Source organism: Barbus barbus (genome assembly GCF_936440315.1).
Source record: "Barbus barbus genome assembly, chromosome: 15".
Classification (NCBI taxonomy): domain Eukaryota; kingdom Metazoa; phylum Chordata; class Actinopteri; order Cypriniformes; family Cyprinidae; genus Barbus; species Barbus barbus.
Window position 1 is genome coordinate 7,525,495 of NC_136743.1, and position 27,441 is coordinate 7,552,935.

The 27,441-nt window shown below is 36.9% G+C and overlaps 1 protein-coding gene across 1 annotated transcript in view; it reads right to left on the bottom strand.

Moving 5' to 3' along the window:
• The window catches only part of LOC306881672 (partitioning defective 3 homolog), an 89,495-nt gene that overhangs the window by 29,631 nt on the left and 32,423 nt on the right, over nt 1-27,441 (bottom strand). The window contains 17 exon segments of the mRNA XM_079435870.1: nt 1,035-1,254; nt 1,400-1,630; nt 2,691-2,735; nt 4,164-4,306; nt 4,540-4,723; nt 10,157-10,271; nt 10,273-10,308; nt 11,011-11,181; nt 12,452-12,640; nt 15,089-15,124; nt 15,645-15,773; nt 15,898-16,037; nt 19,221-19,606; nt 20,112-20,237; nt 20,967-21,050; nt 21,694-21,773; nt 25,136-25,279. Coding sequence (XP_079291996.1) covers nt 1,035-1,254; nt 1,400-1,630; nt 2,691-2,735; nt 4,164-4,306; nt 4,540-4,723; nt 10,157-10,271; nt 10,273-10,308; nt 11,011-11,181; nt 12,452-12,640; nt 15,089-15,124; nt 15,645-15,773; nt 15,898-16,037; nt 19,221-19,606; nt 20,112-20,237; nt 20,967-21,050; nt 21,694-21,773; nt 25,136-25,279 — 2,459 coding nt within the window.

Consider the following 27,441-nt stretch of genomic DNA (forward strand, 5'->3'; position numbering starts at 1 on the left):
AAAAAAAAAAAAACCCATCAAAACACTTTCTCATCTGATCTGCACAAATCTCGTAAGTGAGTTTTCACTGAAAGGTGAGCAGATGTAAACAGCACAACTACTGTTTTCAACATTAATAATAAGTTTCTTGAGCACTAAAACAGCACATGATTTCTGAAGGATCATGTGACACTGACTGTAATATAATGATGCTGAAAATTCAGCTTTGCCATCATAGGAATAAATTACATTTTAAAATATATAAAAAAAATGTACTATTTACAATATTTCACACTATTACTGTTTTTACGGTATTTTTGATCAAATAAATGCAGGCTTGGTGAGCATAAGAGACGTCTTTAAAAAACTTGGAAAATATTACTGGCGCCAAACTTTTAAATGGTAAAAAGATTAATTAACAAAGTTTAATTAAACTCTAATCATGTAGTGTCTAGCTATTACATGATGTAAGCACTGTAAATGAACATACAATTAGATGTTTTCTCTTAACACTTTTCAGTAATTAATATTGTTTTAATCAAAATATATATTTTTTTAATTTCATGCATTCTGGCACTATAACCAAGGACAAGGACATCTAATGTTTTGGCTAAAACAAAGCCTTCTTAATTTACGAGGCACCATGAAGCTTGCTTTTATGTAAATGGGAATAATGAAGAAACTCTGTGATATGTTATTTTGAACACCCTAGCAACCACCTAACAACACATCAGAAACCACCCAGAACACCTCTGCAACCTTGCCACCGTAGCAATGTGCTGGTGAGATTTGCCTGTCCAAACACCACTCATTTTCTTCACTCACATCTTTCACAAATTTTGTTGCTCTACCTATTGTTGGCAGAGTCTTTGAGACGGAAACACGCCTATGATGCGTCGGTGGGCAGCTCACTAGGCTTTTTATTCTATTGTTGGGTTTTGAGGTAATTAAGGACGTGAAGAAAACGTGCTCGGGGCTCATCTGCGCTCTTATCATCATTATTCTTAGTCTCTTTTATCTGACACAAAAAGCTGTTCAGATCTGCTTTTAATTACCTGAACATCTCTCCAAGACCCTTGAGCACTCCTTTCTTTGTTTTACCCTTCTCTTTCTCTGGCTTCTTTTTGTCCTTCCCCCCTTTTTCTTTCTTCTTGTCGTTTTGAGGCTGGTTGCCATTGATCAGCTGTTGCTCGGTGACGGGAAGCGGAGTGAGATCAGCTACCGTGGAAACCGAATCCCGCCCCGATCGAGAGCTTCCTTCAGTGTCCTCCTCCACTAATAAAAAAAAAGAAAGGGAAAGCTGTTATTATCAGTCATAATCAACTAAATTTGAACCAGTTAATTAAATTAACAGCCGTTATCTCAACATTTGCCAAATTTTAGTGTGTTCGCTGATTAAACCAATCAGGAGCAGCCGTACATGTGCCCATGCACTCCTCTTCATCCTCATTGGCTGTTGGCCTGTCGTATGATTTGTCAATTGCGGCTCGGAAGCTCTCGTTGCAGCCCCGCCCCCGTATGATGCGTGGCCGTGGCCGGTGAAAAGGCATGTCGCCGTTGAGCGTAACCTCAGCGACGGCAGTCTGTAAACTTTCCAGAGAGCTGGACTTCTTTAGACCGAGAGACGGGCCAACATCATGTGAGGAAGAGCCTGAGGAAGAGTTCGCTAGTTAAACCACAAAGCACAATCAACTAGTCATGCTTGCTAGTCTGTCTTCCACAAACCTCAACCGTAACCCTGATAAAAGCAACTCCATTTATCTGAACGCTATGTGGAGTGGAGTGTGTGTGTGTGTGTGCGCATGAGCTGCTATCGTGTGTAGTCAGCCGTGAAGATGCGTTTCTGTATTAAGTGATGAAGATAAATGAATGTAAGTGGAGGCCAGGAAAGATTGTGAGAATTTATCTTCATCACGCAGCGCTGCCTTATGGAAGCGTGTCAGACCTCCCCTGCTATTTTTAAATATAATACAGTTGTGTGTTTGTAATATTGCAATATTACAATAAAATTGATCAGATTTAATAAGATTTTCAGAAGAAAATGCTTTACAACACCACTACAACCTGTTGTACCTCCATGGCAATAATATACAAAATACAATAATATATGAAAAGAAAAGGGGTCAGTGAAAAGACATTTATAATGTTACAAAAGTTTCAATTTAAGATAAAATGCTGTTCTTTTGAACTTTCTATTCATCAAAGAATTCTGAAAGCAAACACATTAAGCAGCACAACTGTTTTCAATATTGATAATAATAAGAAATTAATTAATTGATAATAATGAGAAAATTCTTTAGCACCATTAGAATGGTTTCTGAAGGATCATGTGACTCTAAAGACTGGAGTAATTTTAAAAATAAATAAAGTTTTTAAATTGTAATAACATTTCACAATATTCCAATTTTACTGTATCTTTAATCAAATAAATGCTGGCTAAATAAGCATAATAGACTTCTTTCAAAAATATTAAAATTTATTTACATATAATATCAATTGTGTATTTTAGTGATTTCTGGATCATTTCATTTCTAAATTGCAGAGTATGAATGCTGTAACCTGGTTTTAAGCTGTTCTGTTTATGAGAGTGGTGACAAACGGGACTAGGAAAGTTATCAGTGATGAATCAGCAGGAAAAAATTATCTTTCAGTGTGGAATAGAAGTGAGTGTGTGTGTGCAGGAATAGAAGTGTAGGAGTGGACATGCTTACCTGGGTGGTTTTCTGTGTAGTGTGTGAGGTTAAACTCATCAGCCACTGTGTGAGGGGCACACACATACACATACATTGACAGGACGGTTAGTTTGACCATTCAACATGCAGCAAGCAACCAGGCAAGTATCACCATCAACAAATCAGACGACAGAAACAATCAGTCAGTGCTCATTAACAAAACGGTGTGTTTCCACAGTGATTCTGCTTTTCCACTGAGACCGTGCCGGTGCCCAAACTGACCTCATTCCACACGTTTCCCTCCAAACAAAAGGTGCTGATCTCAAAAGTGGGAAATCACTAACGTCAGACACCAAAATTATGCAAAAGTCCAAATAAACGCAAATGTGAAAAACTCCAAATAAAACACACACGTTGTTGTTTGGCTCTGGAGTCAGTGGAAACACTGAGCAGATGTGCAGAAGGTTCTGCAGGATCCCTTGTCTGCACTCTGGCACCAGCTCCATTTCAGTGGTAAAGCGGTAAGTGAGGAACATCCAGCAGAATTGGATGAGTGGAAACAGTGTTCAGATTAGAAAGCACATGCACAAGGGAGACCAGAGCAGACTTAGTGACGGTGGAGTAGTGAATGGTGATGCCCAGAATGAGAGGCATTCTGAGAAGTGCTCTTATAAAGAGAGGAAAGTAACTTGAGCAATGGATTAGATTTCGGGGTGGGAATTTATTTACTGGGACCGACCTTTAGAGTATCTAGGCCCAATCACTGTGGGACTAATCTTTATAGAGTATTTAGGTCCAATTACTGTGTTTGAGATGGAGCTTTATAGTATTTATGTCCAACCTTTAGAGTATCTAGATCTAAATAATGTGCTTCGAGTAGATTTTTAGAGCAATTAAGTCTAATTACGTGTTTTGAAGACTGACCTATTACAATTACTGTTTTTGAGATTGACCTTTACAGTACTGAAGTACAAGAACTGTATTTGGGACAGACCTTTGGTGTATCTGAGACTAGGTAATGTGCTTTGAGTTGATCTTTAGAGTAATTATGTCCAATTACAGTTTTTGAGATTGACCTTTAGAGTATTTAGGTACAATCACTGTGTTTGGGGCTGATCTTTTGGTCCAAGCACAGTGTTTGGGACTGATTTTTACAGTATCTTAGTCCAAGCACCGTGATAAGAACTGGCCTTGAGTGTATTATAGATCCAGTAACAGCGATTGGGTCTGACCTTTAAAGTATCTAGGTCCAATCACTGTCATTAAGACTGACCTTTAGAGTATCTAGGTCTAACTACTGTGTTTACTGTGCTCTTACAATGTGACTAAAGGTCATTTTTAAGACTGACCTTTAGAGTATCTAGGTCTAACTACTGTGTTTACTGTGCTCTTACAATGTGACTAAAGGTCATTTTTAAGACTGACCTTTAGAGTATCTAGGTCTAACTACTGTGTTTTGGGGAGATGTTTAAAGTATTTAAGACCAAGCACTGCATTAGGATTAAAAAGTACCTAAATCCATGCTCTTGGACTTGCGGGTCTTGATGATGTCAAGTTGGCTCGCGTCTCCGTACTGCTTGGTGCGTTTCTCAGACATGCTTTGCCTGCCAAAGCCTTCCCTCTGAAACGCCCCCTCGTCATTAGCACTGGAAGTGCTGAGGGAATGAGAGAGAAAAAGAGAGAGATTAAATCACAGCACAGTGTCCAGCCCTTGGCCCTGTTCTAATAACCGAGGCTCCTTTGACAAACAAAGGAAAGGCCATGGACTCAATTACAGCAGGAAGATCGTCAGAAGAGTCAGAGAGTTGATGCTTGAAATAGAAACAAAAACAATAGATACTACAATAAGTAAATTACAAAACTTTCTAAACTGACCACTTTTATTTACCTGTCAGGAAGCTCTTGGTCCCAGGGTGGCTGCTGAGGCGTCTCCACAGCGAAACCCATGTCATCATGAGAACTGGATGAGGATTGGTCAGACAGCTGGGTGAGGAGAACATGAGGCCTGTCATCTTCAATTATGACCATGTCATCCTGAGGCATGTTCACCGTCGGTGAGAGCTGATAATTATCTACAGCGAGATAAGAGCAGGAAGGGGTGTAGGGGCAATCAAATTATGTTATTATTATACAGTAATCAAGTAATACAGCTAATCCTGATCACGGTGGGGGTTTCGTGATGTGCAGATGCTAAAAATAAAGATGACAGTGTTATTTATAATTCATGCAAAAATAAAATCACCTCATTTTGGGCAAAGCAGGTCAAAGTCACAGAGAATCACGAGCAACAGTGAATAATTTGTGTCGTACTCTGCATATCGAGAGATTTACAAATTAAAGACATGGTGTAGTCCACTTCCCTTGGATATGCTTGCTTGCTCTTACATGCAGCTTGGAAGCAATTTGCATGGCTGATTTTCTATATAATCTTGTGCAAAAAAAAAAAAGGCCCTTAAATACTGAGAGAAAGTATGCATTTTAGAGAGATAGTGCTGTTAGCTTGTTTGTGTTTTTAATCTACTCAGAAATTTCCCACCATAGTCTAAAATAAAGCCCATGAGAAACACTTTATTTTTTCCCGGTACATACTTCAATAAGTGAAACCGTGTGGGATGTAAACGATCACAAAATGCACTACAGTTGGGAACAAAGTGCTTTTTTTTTAAAGAAATACTGGAACCAAACGATTCTCTTCACGCTCTTTAGCTTGTTAATGGTTCTTGAGTATCTTTTTCTGTTAAACACTGTACTTTTATTTTTCCGATAGAAATTTAAAAAAAGGTTTCATTAAAACACAAGCCATGAATCAAACCATAACATTATAAACTTGGATTTGAAGGAAAAAAAGACTGTACTTTACAGCTTTAACAAAGGAAAGAACTACAAACCCATAAAGCATTGAAAACTAAATTTTTTAATTAAAAACAGTGGAAAAACAAAAATATACAGGTCCTTTTCAAAAAATTTGCATATTGTGATAAAGTTCATTATTTTCTGTAATGTACTGATAAACATTAGACTTTCATCTATTTTAGATTCATTACAACACAACTGAAGTAGTTCAAGCCTTTTATTGTTTTAATATTGATGATTTTGGCAAACAGCTCATGAAAACCCAAAATTCCTATCTCAAAAATTGATATTTCATCCGACCAATAAAAGAAAAGTGTTTTTAATACAAAAAAAGTCAACCTTCAAATAATTATGTTCAGTTATGCACTCAATACTTGGTCGGGAATCCTTTTGCAGAAATGACTGCTTCAATGCGGCGTGGCATGGAGGCAATCAGCCTGTGGCACTGCTGAGGTGTTATGGAGGCCCAGGATGCTTCGATAGCGGCCTTAAGCTCATCCAGAGTGTTGGGTCTTGCGTCTCTCAACTTTCTCTTCACAATATCCCACAGATTCTCTATGGGGTTCAGGTCAGGAGAGTTGGCAGGCCAATTGAGCACAGTAATACCATGGTCAGTAAACCATTTACCAGTGGTTTTGGCACTGTGAGCAGGTGCCAGGTCGTGCTGAAAAATGAAATCTTCATCTCCATAAAGCTTTTCAGCAGATGGAAGCATGAAGTGCTCCAAAATCTCCTGATAGCTAGCTGCATTGACCCTGCCCTTGATAAAACGCAGTGGACCAACACCAGCAGCTGACATGGCACCCCAGACCATCACTGACTATGGGTACTTGACACTGGACTTCCGGCATTTTGGCATTTCCCTCTCCCCAGTCTTCCTCTAGACTCTGGCACCTTGATTTCCGAATGACATGCAAAATTTGCTTTCATCCGAAAAAAGTACTTTGGAGCAACAGTCCAGTGCTGCTTCTCTGTTCAAAAGTGGCTTGACCTGGGGAATGCGGCACCTGTAGCCCATTTCCTGCACACGCCTGTACACGGTGGCTCTGGATGTTTCTACTCCAGACTCAGTCCACTGCTTCCGCAGGTCCCCCAAGGTCTGGAATCGGTCCTTCTCCACAATCTTCCTCAGGGTCCGGTCACCTCTTCTCGTTGTGCTGCGTTTTCTGCCACTTTTTCCTTCCCACAGACTTCCCACTGAGGTGCCTTGATACAGCACTCTGGGAACAGCCTATTCGTTCAGAAATGTCTTTCTGTGTCTTACCCTCTTGCTTGAGGGTGTCAATGATGGCCTTCTGGACAGCAGTCAGGTCGGCAGTCTTACCCATGATTGCGGTTTTGAGTAATGAACCAGGCTGGGAGTTTTTAAAAGCCTCACGAATCTTTTGCAGGTGTTTAGAGTTAATTAGTTGATTCAGATGATTAGGTTAATAGCTCTTTTATAGAACCTTTTCATGATATGCTAATTTTTTGAGATAGGAATTTTGGGTTTTCATGAGCTGTATGCCAAAATCATCAATATTAAAACAATAAAAGGCTTGAACTACTTCAGTTGTGTTGTAATGAATCTAAAATATATGAAAGTCTAATATTTATCAGTACATTACAGAAAATAATGAACTTTATCACAATATGCTAATTTTTTGAAAAGGACCTGTAGGTGCATTGGAGGGGATTTCTTTACAGAATCATAGGCAATGTTTAGGAATTCTATTATTAAACATATTTGTTTAAAAAATTGAGTTGAAATGATGTGGGCTGATAGCCATGTATAAGTTATCACAAAAATGGCAAAAATGATATTTTTACTTCCAGAAAACAACTAATGCATTCTAGTTCTCTCCAACACAAATACCTAATACGCTAATTAATTCAAAAACCAATTCAAACCTTCATAGCATTTGAAGATGAGACAATAACCTGCTGTATGCTCATAGAGAACCTCACTCAAGCAAATCCAAATCCAATCAGCACACAAACAACATTACCCCATTACTAACACATTTGCTGTGGGTTTAAAAACAGGTCTTTAAATGGATGGACACAGTCCCATTCTGATCAGAGCGAGTCTGCATATTACTGCAGGAGTGCTTGTGGAGAGCGAGCAAATGAAAGCCTGTCTGTGTGAGTGTAAATGGATGGTATGAGCGTGACTCTGCATATATATTGAGGAAATGCAAAAGCATATGCACGTCTGTGTGTGGCACCCTGCTACTGTCATTTCCCATGAGTGGATTCAGTTGTTGACAGGCAGGATAACAGCTCCGGCTGAGCTCTCTCTCTCACACAGAGAGCTCTCAGTGAACCTCCACAGCTCTGCATCTGTTTGTCCAGGGTAATACTCATATGTTTTGTGTTAGACCATGTTTCACATACACTGAAGCCCAGAGAGGCTAGTTCTACTTCTGAAACCTGATGCTGCGTTCAAATGTGATTGCAGAGAGCATCTGGTGATGGTTAACTTGCAAAATAATGCAAATAATTACTTTCTTGTAATTATTTGCATATTTGATATATTTAAATATATATCTTATTTAAAAAATAAGATATATATATTTACATATATATATTTAAACATATAAGCTTTTCTCTAAATTTCGCACTGTTCTTCAGAAAAATCCTCCACATCTTGCAGAATCTTCAGTTTCCCAGCATCTTTTGCATATTTGAACCCTTTCCAGCAGTGACTATGATTTTGAGATCCATCTTTTCACACTGATGACAATTGAGGGACTCAAACACAACTATTAAAAAAGGTTCAAACATTCACTGATGCTCCAGAAGGAAACACGATGCATTAAGAGCTGGGGGGGGGGGGGGGGGGGGGGGGGGGGGGGGTGAAAACTTTTTGAATTTGAAGATCAAGGTAAATTGTACTTAATTTGTCTTCTGGGAAACATGCAAGTATCTGTTGTTGCTTCCGAAGGGCAGTACTAAATGGAAAAAAATTACATTTCTACAAAATAAGAAAAATTACATCCTTACAAAATATATCCTGTTTAAAAGTTTTAAGTTTTAGCTCTTAATGCATCGTGTTTCCTTCTGGAGCATCAGTGAATGTTTGAACCTTTTTTAATAGTTGTGTTTGAGTCCCTCAATTGTCCTCAGTGTGAAAAAAGTGGACCTCAAAATCATACAGTAACTGCTGTAAAGTAGGGATGCACGATATTGGATTTTTGCCGATATGCCGATATTTTTCAACTAATTATTGCCGATACCGATGCAAGATACCGATATATTTCCTTTTGTTTGGAAACAACACCAAGTCTCTCCTGTGCAGAAATTATAAGCAAAATAATTAAAATTTTGGTTAGTTTTTAACAAGAACTTATTTATTAGCATTAAATAAAAAATAATGAAGGTTTTTTAACAGTACTTTGAAGCTTTGAAAATAACTATAAATAAACTATATCAATAGCTGCATTTCCCCCCCGAAAGATGCAGTGTTAACCCTAACATTTTATTTTAACATTTTTATTTTAACATTTGTAGATGGTCTAAAACAAAAGAGCTTTTAGCTTTTAATCTTTTAGAGCTCATGATTTGTTTAAAAAATTAAACGTTACACATTAATGCATAAATTGGTATATATAAAATTATTTAATTTACAAGTGTCCATGTTTTTTTTTCATGCAAGCTATAGCTTCTGACCTTTAAATCAAAACATACTCATTATTTTATGACATCAATTACTGTTTTATTTAATCAGAAACACAGTCTAAATGTCTAATTAAATACATTTAATTAGAAGTAGGCAACAGCACCCCCTACAGATTAAAACTCTTTATCGAACGGGCATTAGGACCTGGGGGAGACTGTTGCTGCCGCTGCACATGCGATCACGGTTTATCACACACCAAACGCGTACCTTTCACAGATTAAATGCAGGGATCCAAAACAGTCAATCTAATCTTCATTCAGACAAAAGTTTGCTTCAAGAATGAGCCTCATTGCTGATGTGATCTAATCACTAGCACACCCTGAGCACATGTGAGTTAACCCATTCCTCTTATCGGCAAGACATATCGGCATAATTTTTCATAGGCCGATATTTACATTTAAAGCCATTATCGGCCGATTCTGATATCAGTCCAATAATATCGTGCATCCCTACTGGAAAGGGTTCAAATATGCAAAAGATGCCGGTAAACTGAAGATTCTGCAGGACATGGAGGATTTTTCTGAAGAACAGTGCTCAGTTTAACTGTTCAGAACAAACAAGGGACTCATGAACAACCATCACAAAACAAAAAAACAGTCGTGGATCATCCAGGTAACCACACATAGTATAAATAACCCTTTTGAATGGGGTTATTTTAATAATTTCAGCTATTTTTTGACTTGTGGACTAAATGTAATAATCTTTTATGTAAAATATCTTACTCAGGACAGTACTAAATGAAAAATAACATGCATTTTGCATGATCTCTCTTATTTTGTTAAAATTACTCACATTTTCACAGATTCTGCAAGGGGTTCACAAACTTTAAAGCAGCACTGTATATGATTGATATTTTAAAAAGAAAATCATAAAAAAATAGAAAAAGACATTTTACATGTCTTTTGAAAAGACCAGCTTAAAAGCAAATCAGGTTACACTAGCACAGAAATGAGACATTTAGACCTTTAAGTGTGCTGGTGTTGTAACTCACTCATTTTACGATTATTTGTGTTGGCTTGTGGCCTCAGGTTGTCATCAAGCCCCTCGATTCCGTAAAGCGAGTGTGAGATTCGTCGCTCATGGTCATCTGGAGACGGGCTCAGGGTCCCGCTCTAACCCTCGAGGACTGCATCGGCTCTCACCCTGACAGAAACCAGAACAACAAGAAGAACATCATAATTCGAGTCACGCAACCTCTTTAACTACTGAAAGATTTAACTGCCTACGATATAAATTTTGGTTTATGTTGTGGTGACCAAGTGGTCAGAATCAGCTCTGGTGGGCTCGGTCTCATTCAAATGCAGACACTGAACACTCAGCATGATGGGAAAATCTTGTGCAGTTATGATCCTGCTCTGGCTAAGACAATTACCATCATTATCGGCCAAACTTTAATAGCCCTGCGACACAAAAATGCATGAGTCCATCATAGTTTTCCCTTCAGAATTACAGAAAATACTTCTAGAAAGCCCTTGTGGATAAATTCACGAAATGCAGTGACCTGATTGCCTGGTCTTTAAACGGATCAGACGTTCTCTAGAGAGAGAAAGAAAGAAAACAGCACGTGGTCGACCTTAATGTGTGCTGAAGTAGGTATGCTTATTTTTGTCTGATTTAAAACTCAAAGCAAGACTAGAGGAAATCAAATGTGTCATGACAAAATATGACCAATAATGAGAGAGAGTTGAGATGTAGCAAGTTTATTTCTAATAAAATGTTCTTAAGAAGTTTTTAATGGAACGGCCATTTAATTTCATCTACATAACTAATACATGAAGCACTATTCAGTGATCAACAGTGATAAAAGCTGTCAGACTCTCATCTGTTCGACTCTTCTCTCTTTACCTCAAGACGTTTGTTGATTCGTCTTGCCACAATCAGCTGAATCATCCCTCGCTTGTTGCCCTCCGTTGACATGGACTTGCGCAGCGTTTCCATGGCGTCCTGGTTTGTCTTCCCTAACAACGACTCCCCATTGACTGCGATTAGCTGATCGTTGACTCGCAGCCTTCCGTCCTACATCAGACAATGAGATTATGAAGACCATAATTAAATTGATCAAATGTGACAGTGAAGACATTTACAGTATAAGGTTTCTTTTTTTAAATAAATGCTGTTCCTTTGAAATTTCTTAATCCAAATGAATTGTGAAATTAAATTATTGCAGTTTCCACAAGAATATTCGGCAGCACAACTGTTTTCAACATTAATAAAATTAGGAAATGTGTGTGAGCCCTAAAACTATGGAAGCATATGTATAGCTAAATTCAATTTGAAATGTAATATGCAAAATGGCAATGCAATATGTAAAATGGCAATGTATTTCTGTATTTAAATTTGCATTTTCTCATTCATATGTGCAACATTTAGTGCAAAATGAAAATGATATTTAAATTTGCCATTTTCTACACTAGTTTTAATATGCAAATTAAAAACATATTTTAAAGCTTCATAAGTTGCAAAATAAAAATGAAAATGTATTACCCAAATTGATTAGATAGGTTTAAAATGTCCAAAAACTGTATTATCATTTAAATGCTGTTTTTCCTAAATGCATTTAAACTTAGGGGTAGGACACTTGGGATTGCATTTTCATCGTGATACTGCGGGATAATTGCAGCACAATGCAATGAGAGTTTCAAAATGCATTCTGAGCCAAAGGTACAGCAAAAGGGTAGCAAAATGGTGATTTAAATGTCTTTTATTTTTCTGAAATGCATTGACACTTACATATATGACGTTTCAATTGCATTTTCATTAAATTATATAATTGAATTTTCATTTTGCACTAAATGTTGCACATATGAATGGGAAAATGTAAATTTAAATACAGAAATACATTGCCATTTTACATATTGCATTGTCCTTTGCATATTACATTTCAAACTGAATTTAGCTATACATATGCTTCCATATAAATCTGCATATTACAATGATTTCTGAAAAATTATGTGACACTTAAGACTGGAGTAATGGCTGATGAAAATTCAGTTTGCATCAGAGGAATAAATTATATTTGAAAATATATTTAAACAAATAGTTTTTACATTCTAATAATCTATATTTCGTATTTTTGATCAAATAAATACAGCCTTGGTGAGGCATAAGGGACTTGCTTTAAAAAACAACCTCAAACTTATGAATGGTTGCGAATTTATATGAATATTTTCATGATGGAAAAAATATAAAAATATATAAATAATAATATAAAAAATATATATATAAAAAAATATATTTTTTCCCAAAATAATTTGTGCCATAATCATGAAAAAAATACATTTCGAACCTTGCATGCTGCTCCTCCATTGATAATAGCCTTGACGAATATGCCCAGGTCAGCATGGCTCTCCTTTGACCTGTTACCCTTGACACTGACTCCTAATCCCGCCGAGCCAGAATCACTCAGAGGCACTTCCAGCGTCAGGAACTCACGCGTCCCATCTGGAGTTAAGACCAACTCCTCGTCTTCTACCTTCTACAGAAACAGACAGAGACATTACTGTAATTAATGACTGTGTAGAAAGAAATAAAACTTGCTTGTCTTGGTTGTCAAATGGATGTTTCATCATTTATATCTTGCAGTGCGCAATAGACTTTAAACACTATAAACCTCTGCACTAGCAGTTTTACATTCAAGTCACTCTCCTGTCCATTACTATGTCCCTGACACACACAGCTGACATTTTCACCTGCTTCTGAAGGAAATGCAGCACATGTAAATGAGGCGGGGAGGGCAGCTTTCATGAGAAATTATGCACGTCAAACCTCTGCTCTCTGATTCAGACACACAGATAAAAAACCAATACGTTCTGACCTCTCCAGTGACTCCCTCATGTTAGCGGCTGTCAGTGCGTGAGTGTTCGTGTGGGAGAGATAGAGTGAGAGAGATGAGACAGCTTTAACATCCATCTACTGAGTGACTGCTCTATAAAGTCTATCTTTATTGAGCTTTAATCACCTTCACTTTAATGTAACAACCTCCAACACACACACACACACACACACACACACACTTGTGTTCAGAAGGAAATGGATGGCTTTCATTTAGTTCTCTCCTGCTCTCTGGACCGCCACTGTTATAGTAGATCTTATCACCCTTGAGAGGTTAATGCACAAACAGCAGAGAGACAGAAAGAGGAAAACAGACAAAAAGAAGAGGGAAACAGGATGAGCTCACAATGAGCTTTCACACTCACAGTGTTTCTGAAGCGTAACAGCCGCAGCTCTTTACAGAACAAATGTTCGAATTCAAGGTGCCCATGTCACATTTAAATCAAAGAACCAAGATTAGACTTGATAATCACAACCAGATGAGTATGTAATAATAATGACTAATTTACTGAGAAAATCACAGCAGCATAGGTCTATTAATACATCAGAAAGATACAGAGGTAATTAAAGGCTTATAATCATCCATAAATGACTGAAAATGAAGTAATTTACTCACCCACATCATCTCAAACCTGCATGACTGTATTCTTTCTTCTCCAGAACACAAAATATGATATTTAAAGAACGTTTTTAAAATGTTTTTGCCAATGCAATCAAAGTCAGTGGGAACAAAAACATCACTAGGCCCAATTGATTGTCATTGTATTCATGGCCGTAGCCAGTTATGAGGTTATTGAGGTCCGAACCTCAGCAAATTTTTCATGTTCAAAAATAAAATCAGTTTTCTGAATGATTAATTTAAAACTCCTTATCTGAGTGTCTGCATGTACAGCTAATGCAATTTAGACAGTATGCTAGAATTTTTAGTGTTCATGGTGTGAAAATGATGGAGAAATATATGTTGCTGCGAGACACTGGTGGAGCAGTTGTGAGAGAGGTCGCGGGCACAGCCTTCGCCATGTTCCCAGATCTGGCTATTTATTATAAGCGTTTTAGGCCTGTCTTTCTTCTTAATTTGACACTTTAAAAAGTTAATAAAGTGGGAAGTTGCAGTTTAGAGTTAGCGATATCTTTACCTTTTCAAAAGTTTTGCACATATTTCGGTTTATTTGATTTATTTTTGATTTTTTATTTGTTTTCACAGCAATATCTGTCAACACTGCATCGCTTGCACAAAACTGACAGTAATTAAAAAGCCCACGGACAGGTTATTGCTGACAGGATTCCATATTCGGTAAGGAAAAATAAAAAATAAAATCATGATATTATCCAAAAAAATGATATAAACGCTATCAAAAATAATAGCATTTAACACGAGTATACAGATCTGTAGAACAAGTAGATTACAGAATGAAATGAAATATGCAAACACTGACCATGAAGAAGTCTATGCCATTTCATTAAGTTTAGAAGTGTAACTTTCCCAAAGTCATGCTAAAACATTCATAAGAGCACTAGACAAAGTTATCATCTATATAGCAATGGTCATCAATGAAAACTATAACAGTAATAAGTATGTTGCATGAATAATAAATAAATAAAATTATCCACCCCTAACTTATAGTAAAATATGAACAAATTGTGATGACATAAGGTCTAATTTAATAATATCTATCCCCCCAAAACAGAGAAAACATCTTTCACAAATATCTAAAAGTCTGTCTCTTTTAAAGTTTTTAGTGTGCAAGTTGTATTTGTAGGTGTTATAATAGCACTATTCCACACTTCAAACCCTGGTTATGGTTATGATTGCATTTCCCCCCAAAAAAATCATCTTATTTTGTGTTCAGCAGAAGAAAGAAAGTCATACACCTTTGGAACAGCATGAGGGTGAGAACATGAATTTTCATTTTTGGGTAAATGATCCCTTTAAGAAACTGTAAGTGCTAGATCAGGATCATTAAAGAACATCAGAGACACATGCACATTCTTTACTGACAACAATTGCACTGAACCTCTCCGTTAGAGGTTCTTCACATGTACAGATGTAGAGAAGTATGAGCGGGTGTGAAGATGTGTGTGCAGTTCTTACCCATTCTCTTGTGTTCTGCATTGCTGGTTCTGTGTTCTAAAGAGAGTGAGGAAGGAGAGGACTATGGTAATACTGCAACTGAAAACGTAATGCTAAAAACAAACATGCACACAGTGCAACCAAAGATGGATCTTAATATCAGGGGTTAATATCATAGAGGGTGAATTCAGTTCAATTGGATTTCTGCCTATGATATGAATGTGAAAAGTGATCCAATTTGACCTGAATTGACCCTTTTCGAACTGAGGTAAAGCAATGTTTTTCAAACACTAGTAAAATGAAGAAAGCTAAAATGAAAATGGTTTAAAAAGCTAACCGAAATAAAATAAACAGAAATAGTCCTCTTTATAGAGCTCTCATTGAAATGCAAATGGGAAGAGTGTGTGAGGAAAATGTGAAATTGCAAAACTTGACTCAAACAAGCGTGGTGAGACTCTAAATGTCAGAGATGCGGTTCGATATAGTGATGGACCATTTTATGAAGACATTAGCAGGAGGATTTCACACCTCGACACTCTCATAACTGTCACTCAAACACACACACAGAGTTCCTCACCATCTCTCTGGGTAGAAAGGTCTCCTCCTGTCTCAGTACCAGAAGAGTCACAGTCCCGCCCATGGGCGTCGCCCTCAGCAGAGAAACCACCTCTTCCTGACCACGCCCATTAAGATCCACCCCATTGACCTGTAGCAACCACAAAATCATAGAGTGTCATCATTATAAATTATAATGTATCATATACTTACACTTTATTCATTTAAAAATCATTTTATTATTTAAAAATACATATAATAAAAATTCTTATCACCTCTAGCAATCTATCCCCTGCTTTCAGTCTCCCGTCCTGTATGGCAGCTCCTCTTGGCAGAATGTTCTTCACGTAAATAGGGGCAGAGCCTCCAAGTGGGACATCTCTTGAAGTGATGCTGAACCCGAGACCTTCAGGCCCTGAGAATACACAGTTAAAAGACAGACCTAAGTATAAATACACCTATCCATTTCAACCTGAGAAACTGGTGTTGTATGATTAAAACATTCATAGTGTTAAATAGCAATTCATAGATCTAACGCTGCATAACATATGTCTGCTGGTGTGATGACACTTACTGGTAAAGCCAAATGATGGGAGGACATTATATAAAATAAAAAATGTTACCAAATTCATTACAAATGAATTAATCCAAAAATAAAATTCATTCATTTTAAAATTTAAAATAAATAAATAATTGTAATACTAAAGAAAATCTGGAGTGTCTACATTCAGGTCAACTGCTTGTTCAATGATTCATAAAGTCTAATCATAAATCTAAATGATAAATTGCTTTCTGACATTAAAAAAAAAAAAGTTTCTAAAAACGTAATTCCTTAATTGTGACCCTGGACCACAAAACCAGTTTTAAGTCGCTGGGGCATTTTTGTAGCAATAGCCAAAAATACATTGTATGGGTCAAAATGATTGATTTTTCGGTAACACTTTATTTTATGGTTACATCTATTCGTTGCTTATTAGCATGCATATTAATAGAATATTAGCCATGTATTAGTGCTAACTAAGCACATGTAAATGCATTATTCTACATGACCTTATTCTACATCCCTAATCCTACCCAATACCTAAACTTTAACTTTAACTACCTTACTAACTTTTAATAAGCAGCAAATTAAGAATTTATTGAGAGAAAAGTCGTTACCGATTTTTCTTTTATGTTAAAAATCATTAGGACATTAAGTAAAGATAATTTCATTAAGATATTTATTAATTTCCTACTGTAAATATATCAAAACTTAATTTTTGATTCGTAATATGCATTTCTAAGAACTTCAATTGGACAACTTTAAAGGTGATTTTCTTAATATTTAGATTTTTTTGCACCCTCAGATTCCAGATTTTCTATCCTAACAAACCATACATCAATGGAAAGCTTATTTATTCAGCTTTCAGATGATGTATAAATCTCAATTACGAAAAATTCACCCTTATGATTGGTTTTGTGGTCCAGGGTCACAATTTGTAAAGTGGTTGACAAAGAGTGAGAACATTTCTGGTACAAAAATGTGGTAACACTTTACAATAAGGTTTCATTAGTTAACATTATTTAAGTACTTTAGTTAACATTAATAATGATCAACACTTCTACATTATTTATTAATTACTTAGTTAATATTAATTTCAACAATAATGCATTATTAAAATCAAAAGTTGTGTTAACATTAGTTAATGCACTGTGAACCAAAATGAATTAACATCAACTGTATTTTTATTACCTAACGTTAACAAAGATAAATACTGTATAAATGTATTGTTCAATGTTTATTCATGTTAGTTAGTCCATTAACTGTCAACAAATGACACCTTATTGTAAAGTGTAATACCAAAGATGCTAAATATTTTTTTTTTAAACTTATCACATTATATTATTAAAAAATAATATGTATAGAAAACCTTAAATGTAGCTTTTGTTATTAATATATATGTGACCCTGGACCACAAAACCAGTCGTAAAGGTAGATTTTGTGAAAATTGACCCTTAAGATACATCATCTGAAAGCTGTATAAATAAGCTTTGTTAGGATCGGACAATATTTGGTCGAGATGCAGCTATTTGAAAATCTGGAATCTGAGGGTGCAAAAAAAATCTAAATATTGAGAAAATCATGTTCAAAGTTGTCCAAATTAAATCCTTAGCAATGCATATTACTAATCAAGTTACTAATCAGTTTTGATGCATTTATGATAGGAAATTTACCAAATATCTTCATGGAACATGATCTTTACTTAATATCCTAATGATTGCTGGGATAAAAGAAAAATCTGTAATTTTGACCCATACAATGTATTTTTGGTTATTTCTACAAATATACCCTACAATATACTTAAGTCTGGTTTTGTGGTCCAGGGTCACATATCACCTCTGTTTTTGGAAATAGTATTTTTTACATTACATTATATCTTTTTTAAGTGCCACTGTCAATCTGTAATCTGTACTGTTTTACTACATAATATTTCAGTGTCAGTTCCATGCTTAAAATACATTTGAAAAGGACTGCAGTCTAAATGCATTCATTTAGCGCTCTAATTTTTATCCCACACATTTTTGAGTCTGCTTTCTGTGTCGAATTTCTCTCTGTCTGCACGTGAGTAACATCAGAAGCTTGCGGCTTAGAGAAACATCAGGCTACAGCTTGTTGATGGAGACTACAGGACTGGAACAGAAGCCACCTGGACTACATGGGGTCTGAAAGGCAACACAAGATCATGACCTATCGATCCAACAGACTGGGCTTAACCCTTCCGAGGTGCAGAAATTGGAGACTGTGTGAGAAGGCTGAGATAAGAGCATCTGAGCGTGAGAGAGAGACTGAGAGAGAAAGAGAAAGTGGCCCCACAGGTTGAGTTCAGTCACACATTTCAAAAAGAACACTGCAAGTTTTCCTGTGTGACTCAAGTCCAATAAAACACTGAGAGAATCAGACAGCCATATGGAAACACATCACACTGACACGCGGTGCTGCCTAGCAACGCTCCCTGCACCTCTGTTCCGTAACCTCACTACCACCCTGTGCACCCGCTGGGCCACCTGTCCACACACAGGTGCCAAGACTTGTGCCAACTGTTGTCAATCATTTCACATCCCACACCTTTACAGCAGGGACACACACACACATACAAACAGGAAGGAGCTGTTGGCAGATAACAGAGCAACATTCTCCCAGCTGAATCAGTACAGCAGACTCTGCAGGATGGGAAATATGCTCAGCAATAGACATCTGGATTCATTAGCACAGCCTTAATCATAAGCAGGGCATAAACCATATTTTAACATAGCCACATTGCACATTAAATAATTTGAATAAAAACAACAAACAAACACAAGTTATTTAAAAAAACAAATCTACAATAAAATTGCAATAAAATATTTTTTTTTCATAAAAGGGCTTTTACAAGTTAATTTAGCACAGCTAAAGTGTGTTAAAATTATAATGCCTATTCAATCATTTAATTATCTAAAACAATAATGACATGTTTTCATTCATCTTCAAATTAAGCTTTTTAATATAGGCTGTAATAATGTGCAGTTTTTTAATGAAGTGATTATTATTAAGAAAGCAACAGGACGCTTTTACTGATACCTTTTCTAAGTTGGATTCCAAGTCTTCGCCCAACTTTCTTGGTGAACCCGGATGTGGGGGTGGGGCTTAATCCTCTTTGGGGAGAAGAGGCGTGACCTGATGGAGGTTTCCCTGATTGCCCAAAAGGATGATGGATAGGGGAACTGGTGTCCAAATGGTTATTCGGTGGGTGTGGCCTGTGCTGCGCCAATCGGTGCGCGATGTGATCAAGGCCGACGGGGTCATTAGTGAGGGAGTCAGGACTGAAATGTTCAGAAAGGTCAATGTTCGCTCTGGGGTTGTGTTCATTATGGGATATCTGCTCGTAATAGGATCTCATGGTGGATGGCACCACGTGGAACAGGATGACGGGAGAACGCATTGCCTGACGAAACATGTTCTGAGCTCTGAGAACAAACAAAAACACAAACATTTAGGTTTATTAAATAATATCATACAATACATTTTCAGTATTAAAAAAGTATTTTTAGAAAATTAATAAAAAGTGTGTATTTGTACATTTATGTGAGAGTGGATGGGTTCAGCACAATAGAAAATATAGGAGGCTCACTTAATGTCAGAGAAAAGATGGACAGGATGGATGAATAAATTAAAGGATGGATGTATAAACGGACGAACAAATGGAAGGATGAATGAAATGAATGGATGAACAGATGAGGATGGAAGGATGGATAAAATAAATGGATGAATGGATGTATGGATGAATGGGACTGAGAGATGAACATCAATGCATGGATGAACAGATATGAATGAATGGATGGATGGATGAACAGATGGAGGAACAAATGACCGATCAGAACAAATGAATAGATGACATGAAGAGTAAGGAGTTAAAGGGACAACAAGCACTATGTACACATCAGATGCCAAAGGTCAGAGGTCAGGTCTTACTGCTCAAATCTGACATTCCGTAGGTCTCCGTTGTTTATCCGAACGATGCAGTCATTCTCCTGAAACAAACCCTGGACATCAGCCTTCCCTCCACGCTCCAAACGCTTCACCAGCAGACCCAACGTCCTGCAGCGCACACACACACAAACACTTGATCTAGAGATTTCTGAGATTTATTATTTATTTAGTCACAAGCATCATCCATTTGAAATGAAACATTAATTTGATTGATATCGAATTGAAAGAACTTGAAACTAATGCAGCATCATAAAGCACTTCTGAACGAAAGCTAATTCCTCAAGATAAATAACGTTCTCCATCTTTATAACCCTGCGTCCTGTTGCTGCAGCAGCTCGCCCAGAGAGAGATGCAGATCACAGATATAAAGCTGCTTTTAGCTAGATTAGTTTGCCTGGTGACCGCTCGCATACAGATGCTGTTTAGATACTCTATCTCTTCTGGACAGACTCTTATGGACTCTCTGCAGAGGATTCAATGACTCTCGAGTCACACAAACATTTAGTCATCTCAAACCACACACTGATCACAGAACATCAGGTAATGCAAACGAAAGATATTCAAGTAAACTGAAGCAGAGCTCTTGCTGGGTTCAGAATATGCCAGGGACCAAAAAATATAATAAAATTTATTTTAAATGTATTAATATACTATAAGAACATTTGAGCTAAACATTCACAAAAAATGTTGTATAAATTAGTTTTTTTTTTTTTTTAGCACTGGTGATCATGAGCAAGGTCTATGTTCAGTGGTTGAGTTTCCCAAGATAAAAATTATTTATTTTATTTTACTTTCAGCCCTTTTATTGATTTAATAATGGAGTTTGGTGGTTGTTACCTGCGGTCTCGTCCACTGAAAGGCACCACATGGATACCAAGAGGACCTCCGTCATTGGACACTTCCACCAATTTCACAATATCACTGGAGGACCGAGGGGAAAAAAGAAAACAAACCATCAGAGAGAGTGAATAAGCATGCAGCTCTATGTAAAGACCAGAAGAGGCGGAGTCAAACAAAGTAGGGCGGAACCAGAATGCATAGGGCAGAGTGAAAACATGCAAACAGTCAGAATGCTATGATTCAGCTGTCACACAAACTGCACTTTTGCATCTATATAGACATTGTATTTGTTGGTCATGCATCAATAAAGAATCAAAAGTTATAAAATTTGTCTTAAAGGATTAGTTCACTTTTAAAAAAAACTCGATACTTTTTTTTTAAAGTGAACTAATCCTTTAAATGTGAGCTAGCATTTTAGTTATCAAAGATTCACACCAAAACACTAATTTTGGCATCAATGCCATCACATCTAGAAAGTGACAGACAGAACTGTGAGAGACTCGAGCGAGAGTATAGATGACAGTTTATGAGAGATTAATCCAAAACATTTCAATCTGATCTCAGCGTTTAGAAAAAAAGTCATATTTTACAATAAAACTCAAGAGACGAAATGTTTCATTACCTGCAAATCAAACTGACAGCATGAAGGAGAGATTCGCATAAAGATAAGAGATAACCACCACTGCTGTCAGTCAGTGTGTGTGTGTGTGTGTGTGGTACTTACTCCAGCGATCTCACTCCCATGTGATCTAAACATATATCCGCACGTCCCACTGGCTCAATCCTACCGTTCTCCTCCTCATCCTGCAACAAGAAGAAAACCACTTAACCCACAATGCATTGCAATCAACAAAATCCTTCAAGAAATACATTTGACATTAAAACAACAATGTAACATCCATAAATAACAAAAGAATCACAATGTATACATGACATGAGAGGACCTGGGTGAAGATTTTTGCAGGGAGCTCTGAAGTTCTTCTTTTTCTAAACAGTTTGAAGGAATTCATTCTCCGTTTGTACCAGAGATATTTCACCTGATACACCACGGATCAGGTGAGAGGAACACAAGAACTCGTGCTCACTATTCTGTCACCTGATTATTTGAGTAGCGCTACACTACCACTGACATACACACACACACACACACACACATTAAAGTTTCAGTAGCCAACAGGTCCGTGTTCTGCTGCCATGACAACACTAATATGTTCTCGCATACATACTCTGTAAGACTTTGAAAGTAGTTCTAATCTAATGTAACTATTTTGTATCCAATACTGTCATACAATCTGTAATTAAAAAAGAAAAATGATGCGCACACATAACTCTAGATGCAAACACAACACTGGGCCTGAGACAGTTTACATGCATTATTCAGCTCAAGGGAGTAGTGACTGTGTCATTTATCTATCTAGGGCAGTTGGTCACTCACTTTTTTCCTCCATGACCGAGGGTTTTCAAAAGTGTAATACAGTGGAAAAAAACAATGGAAGGAAGTGGAGAAAATAGCTGTGATACACAATACACCCTCTACGGCAGACATAACCATCACATCTTATATAACAGCTGTCTGATTTAACAAAAGTGTGTGTGTGTGTTTGACAGCATAACTGTATCAGAACGACACCCCTGGCCTTCTGACAAAATCCAACATGCTTTGAATGATCAGAGACGGTTGCCAAGCCATTGTCCTCCTCAGATCTGATCCAAACCTTTCTCTGTGCAAATGCATATTGCAACCAGCGATTGTTTTCCACGGTGACTGAGTAACCAAGTATTTTTCTGGGACTCTCCTAAACTGAAATGACTAATAGCGCAAGGAAGCAGAGACTGAACAGTCTGTTTCTATTGAACGCACGTCGCTTCCCTCACTGAAGCTGCACATTAATATATGCTTTCATCAGCAAAGCCCGATGGGACAAACACACATTCACAGGATAAAGACCTCATCCTAATTCAGTCAATTATTAGTTTATGTTCGAGCGTTACTCCTGTTCTTATTTAGGTGAGCCTCACTTCAATTTGCTGAGGTGTTGCTATGCATGACAAGAAACGGGGAAAGAAGTAACAGAGGAAAGTTTAGTCTGTTACTCTTTTCCATTATTAATTGGTGAAAGAAAAACAGACCGATCTCTGCAAGAAGAGGGTGAGAATTACAGAAAAAATAGCCTCTGTCTACCTACCTACATATCTATCAATCCATCTGCCCATCCACCTGTCTATCTGTCAATTCATGTAACGTCTATCTACTATTTTATCTATCTACCTATCAACCCGTCAACCTATCTGTCCATCTGTCTACTTTTCTATCTATCTACCATCCATCTAACATTTATCTACCCGTTTATCTGAGTCTATATCAAACTATCTATCCATCCATCCATACTTCTACCTGTCTTTTCATGTACTGTCTAGCTATCCATCTACCTGTCTGTCTGTCTATCCATCTATCCATCCATCCATCCATCCATCCATCTACCCATCTTTTCATGTACCATCTATCTACCTGTCTTTGTCTATCCAGCTACCTATCTATCTACCTATCAACACGTCAACATATCAATCTATCCATCTATATACCAGTACATCTAAACATGGTACTTTTTTTCCTCCAAGTACCATCCATCTATCATCTACTCGTCTATATAACCGCCTGCCTGTCCGTCTACCTACCTATCCATCCATTAGTCTATCAGTCTGTCCATATGTCTATCAGCTCCACACTCAGTAGACTGACAAAGTGAATATGTATATCAGAATAAAGGAAATATCGAAGAGAAAACCTGATAACTGAGATTTAACTGACCTAAAGCAGCACCTACTAGAGAGAAACAGAGGGGAAAAAAGAGAGATCTATATATAGTCTTATCTCATTAGCAGTCTAAAGCTGAAAGTGATTTATAAACGCTGTTTTACCTTGATGATTAATTACAGACACACACACACACACACACACACACACACACACACACACGCTCTCCCCTCCTCCACACAAGCCCTCTCTCCCTGGATCTTCTCTCTGATACACCACACATCTCTTCTCTCTCTACATAATCAAACCGATTTCAGTATTCTTCAATTTCAGTCAAGAAAACACAATATAACACAAATACACACAGATTATTAACATCATTCAGATCTCATTTACAAACCTTTCTTTTAAACAGTACAATAGTAGTACGAGTCATGGCATATAGCTTTAATAAAGATTTTTTAAATATATTTATATTTCTGTTTTTTTTATGTACATGAAGCATTGAGCTACAGGTAGTTTTGGGGTAAAGACTCACACTGTAAAGTGGGACATGTTTTCTCCTGTCTCAAGAATCAGTGTGCTGTACCTTCAAGAAAAATCCCCTTACAAGTGAACAACAACGCTTTGATCTGCAAAGACTGTGGTTTTGCTGTCAAGTCCAGTTTAGTTTTTAAGTGTGCCATCCTTTAATAGCAGCCTTTTTACAAAGTCTGCATTACATTGTGACATATTCACGAAACAATCTGTGCTGAAAGGTGTGCATTCATTTTTTTTTTTAAATTGGACACAATTAAGCTGTTCTTTCCTAACACTGGGATCTGGAGGATATGGAGAGCAGCAAGCACCACAAACAGTCAGAAACCGCAAAGTTTGACTGTTTTCTCTGGTGTTTAGCAATAATAGGATTTGTCCAGCTTTCCACTTATTACCCAACCATGATTGGCCTAGCCAAGTATCTTATGTCCCAGAAGACATCAATGACATTCATTTTTTGTTGATTCATTCATTCCATCTAAAGTCAAAAAAGTGTGGACATCACTGATTAATTTTTACAGCCTGGTTTCAATAAATTTTTGTACTTGGCAGAACGTTTTGAAATGTTGATTTCTTAAGAAACATGATTGCTTAACATTAGGGTTGCACAACTAATAGAAATAAAACCAAATGGCTTAGTGCGAATTTCAAATCACAAAGACTGAAATTTAGTTTTTAATGAGTGATTTAGAGTTATACAGCCCTACTTAAACAGCAGTTTTGATTCAACCCTAATCAAACACACCTGATCAAGCTAATCAAGGTCTGAAGAGTTACTAGAAAGCTACAGGCAGGTGAGTTTTAATTAGGGTTGGAGCTGAACTCTGCAGGGCTGCGGCTCCGGACCGGAGATCTAGATCATTACAGTCCCAACCTGTTCCTGTCGCTCCAGCCAGCGGTCCACCATGGGATGATTGGCGCTGAGTGAGGAACGGGCCTTTTCACGCTGAAATTCTTTCTGATTTGACCACTGCCCTGCATCACGAGGAAGACTACGATATGTGTCGACACCTCGGCCCTGAAGAGAGATCAATTATATTACACTGTTAACTCCCTGTTAACTCATCTACTTAGTTAAAATTATAATAATGATTCACATGCACATGGATGGTCAGATCACAATTTAATATTGGTCTGTGAGGACACTGTGCTGATGGATAAGAAAAAGCTGTAAATCAAAGCGAAATCCATAACTCATTGTCTGGAGAGTTTTATGACTAGCATTGACATAAGCCTTACTCTGCTAGAAGGAGAACAGACAGAGAAATGATGGTCACATCAGCAAATGCATTAAATGAACCCACACTCGCACACAATAAATTTAACACAAACAGCAGCGCAACCTTCTCTGCCATCACACGGCTTGTTTATAGAGCTCTTACTGTTTGTGAGATGTGGGGTTGTGAACCCTTCAGAAATGACAATAAATATTCATAGAGATGTCATGAAGGGTGATGTGACCTCTGCCTCTAAAAATGACAGATTTATCGGATATGATCTGAGAAAGACACCAGCAGGAACCTGATGGCCTCCAAACAGCAATACAGCACAACTCCTCAGAGAGTAAAGTCAGCCGCCCACTTAGCACTCACCACCTCTAAATATCTTGACAACCTTTGTGCGAACATTAATAAGAGTGCAACAGTGCCAGCTCACTTTAACCGTGGCATTGGTTTTGGAAGTATTTTTTCTCGAGGTCGACCGATAGTGGATTTTATTGATACCGATAGCTAGGTTGGACCACACTGGCCGATACAGATTAACCAACCGATTAATCAACCGATAGTTTTTAAAATGGATACTGAACGAAAACTAAAATACAGCTTTACTATTTTTTAAAAATCAGTAACAGTACTGAACCATACTTTGTAAATTAATACAAATTTAGTATTAATATTAATTATTATATTGATCATTAAAGTTACTTCATAGATTACTTATGTTAAAAGAAGAACTTTAAAATTAAAAAATGAAGCATATTAGTAATAGCAATGAAATGAACACACTCTAACAAGGAACAATACATCTACAGCTTTCATTAATGTTACAAATAAATTACATTTATTGTTCTGCGGCAGGATTTTCTGTCGACTGCATTTAAATGCGTTTTTGAAGTTTCCCGCTCTGTGCAACGCGCAGTGTCACATGCCAAAACAACCAACATATGCTGTCAGTGATTTCCACCTCTAGAGGCCGCTCTCGTACTGTATAATGACAGCAGACCATTCTCAGCCACTCCAGCAACAGACGCAACACGGAAACTTTTGCCGATAACCGATAGTTCCACAAATCAAATATCGTGCCGATTAATCGGCAAAACCGATGAACCGACCTCAAATTTTTTTCCACTCATTTTTCTAATAAAAATATATGAATAAAAAACAAACAAAGTTATTCGTTTAAAATTGATATAAAGAAACAATATATTTTCGGTTTATTGCAAAATATGTATATACATGCAAATATTTGAAAAAAACTTTTTAAATAAAATATTTACAAATATTTGTAAAAGCGTATTGAGACAGAGATTATTTGTAAACTTCATGGAAGTTTGTATTTCCTGCTGAGCTCTTTTGGTGCAATTTGTTATTTATTAAAATATTAGTGCTGTTGAACGATTTATCGCGATTAATCTCATCCAAAATAAAAGTTTATATTTACATTATATATGTTAGTGTACTGTGCATATTTATTATGTATATATAAATACACACACATACAGTATATATATTGAAAATATTTACATATTTATACATTTATATATTCATATTCTTATATTTTATATTATATATAAATATATTTAACATATAAACATAACATTTTTCTTAAAGAAATACATGCAAGTGTTTGTATTAATATATACATAATAAATATTAGGGATGTGCGCTACAACTAATTTGACTGTCGTTTAAACAGAAGTTTTGTATTGGACTAGTCGACTAGTCTAAAAGCTAGAAACCCCCAAAAAATGGCAAAAGAAGAAAACTGTGCATGTGTCTATATAACAGCCTACACTTGAAATACTTATTCTTTGAATCACACTGTCAAATCCTTTTACCTTTATGTATTTAGCAGACACTTTTATCCAAAGCGACTTACAGTGCATTCAGGATATACATTTTTTTTATCAGTATGTGTGTTCCCTGGGAATTGAACCTTTTGCACTACTAACGCAATGCT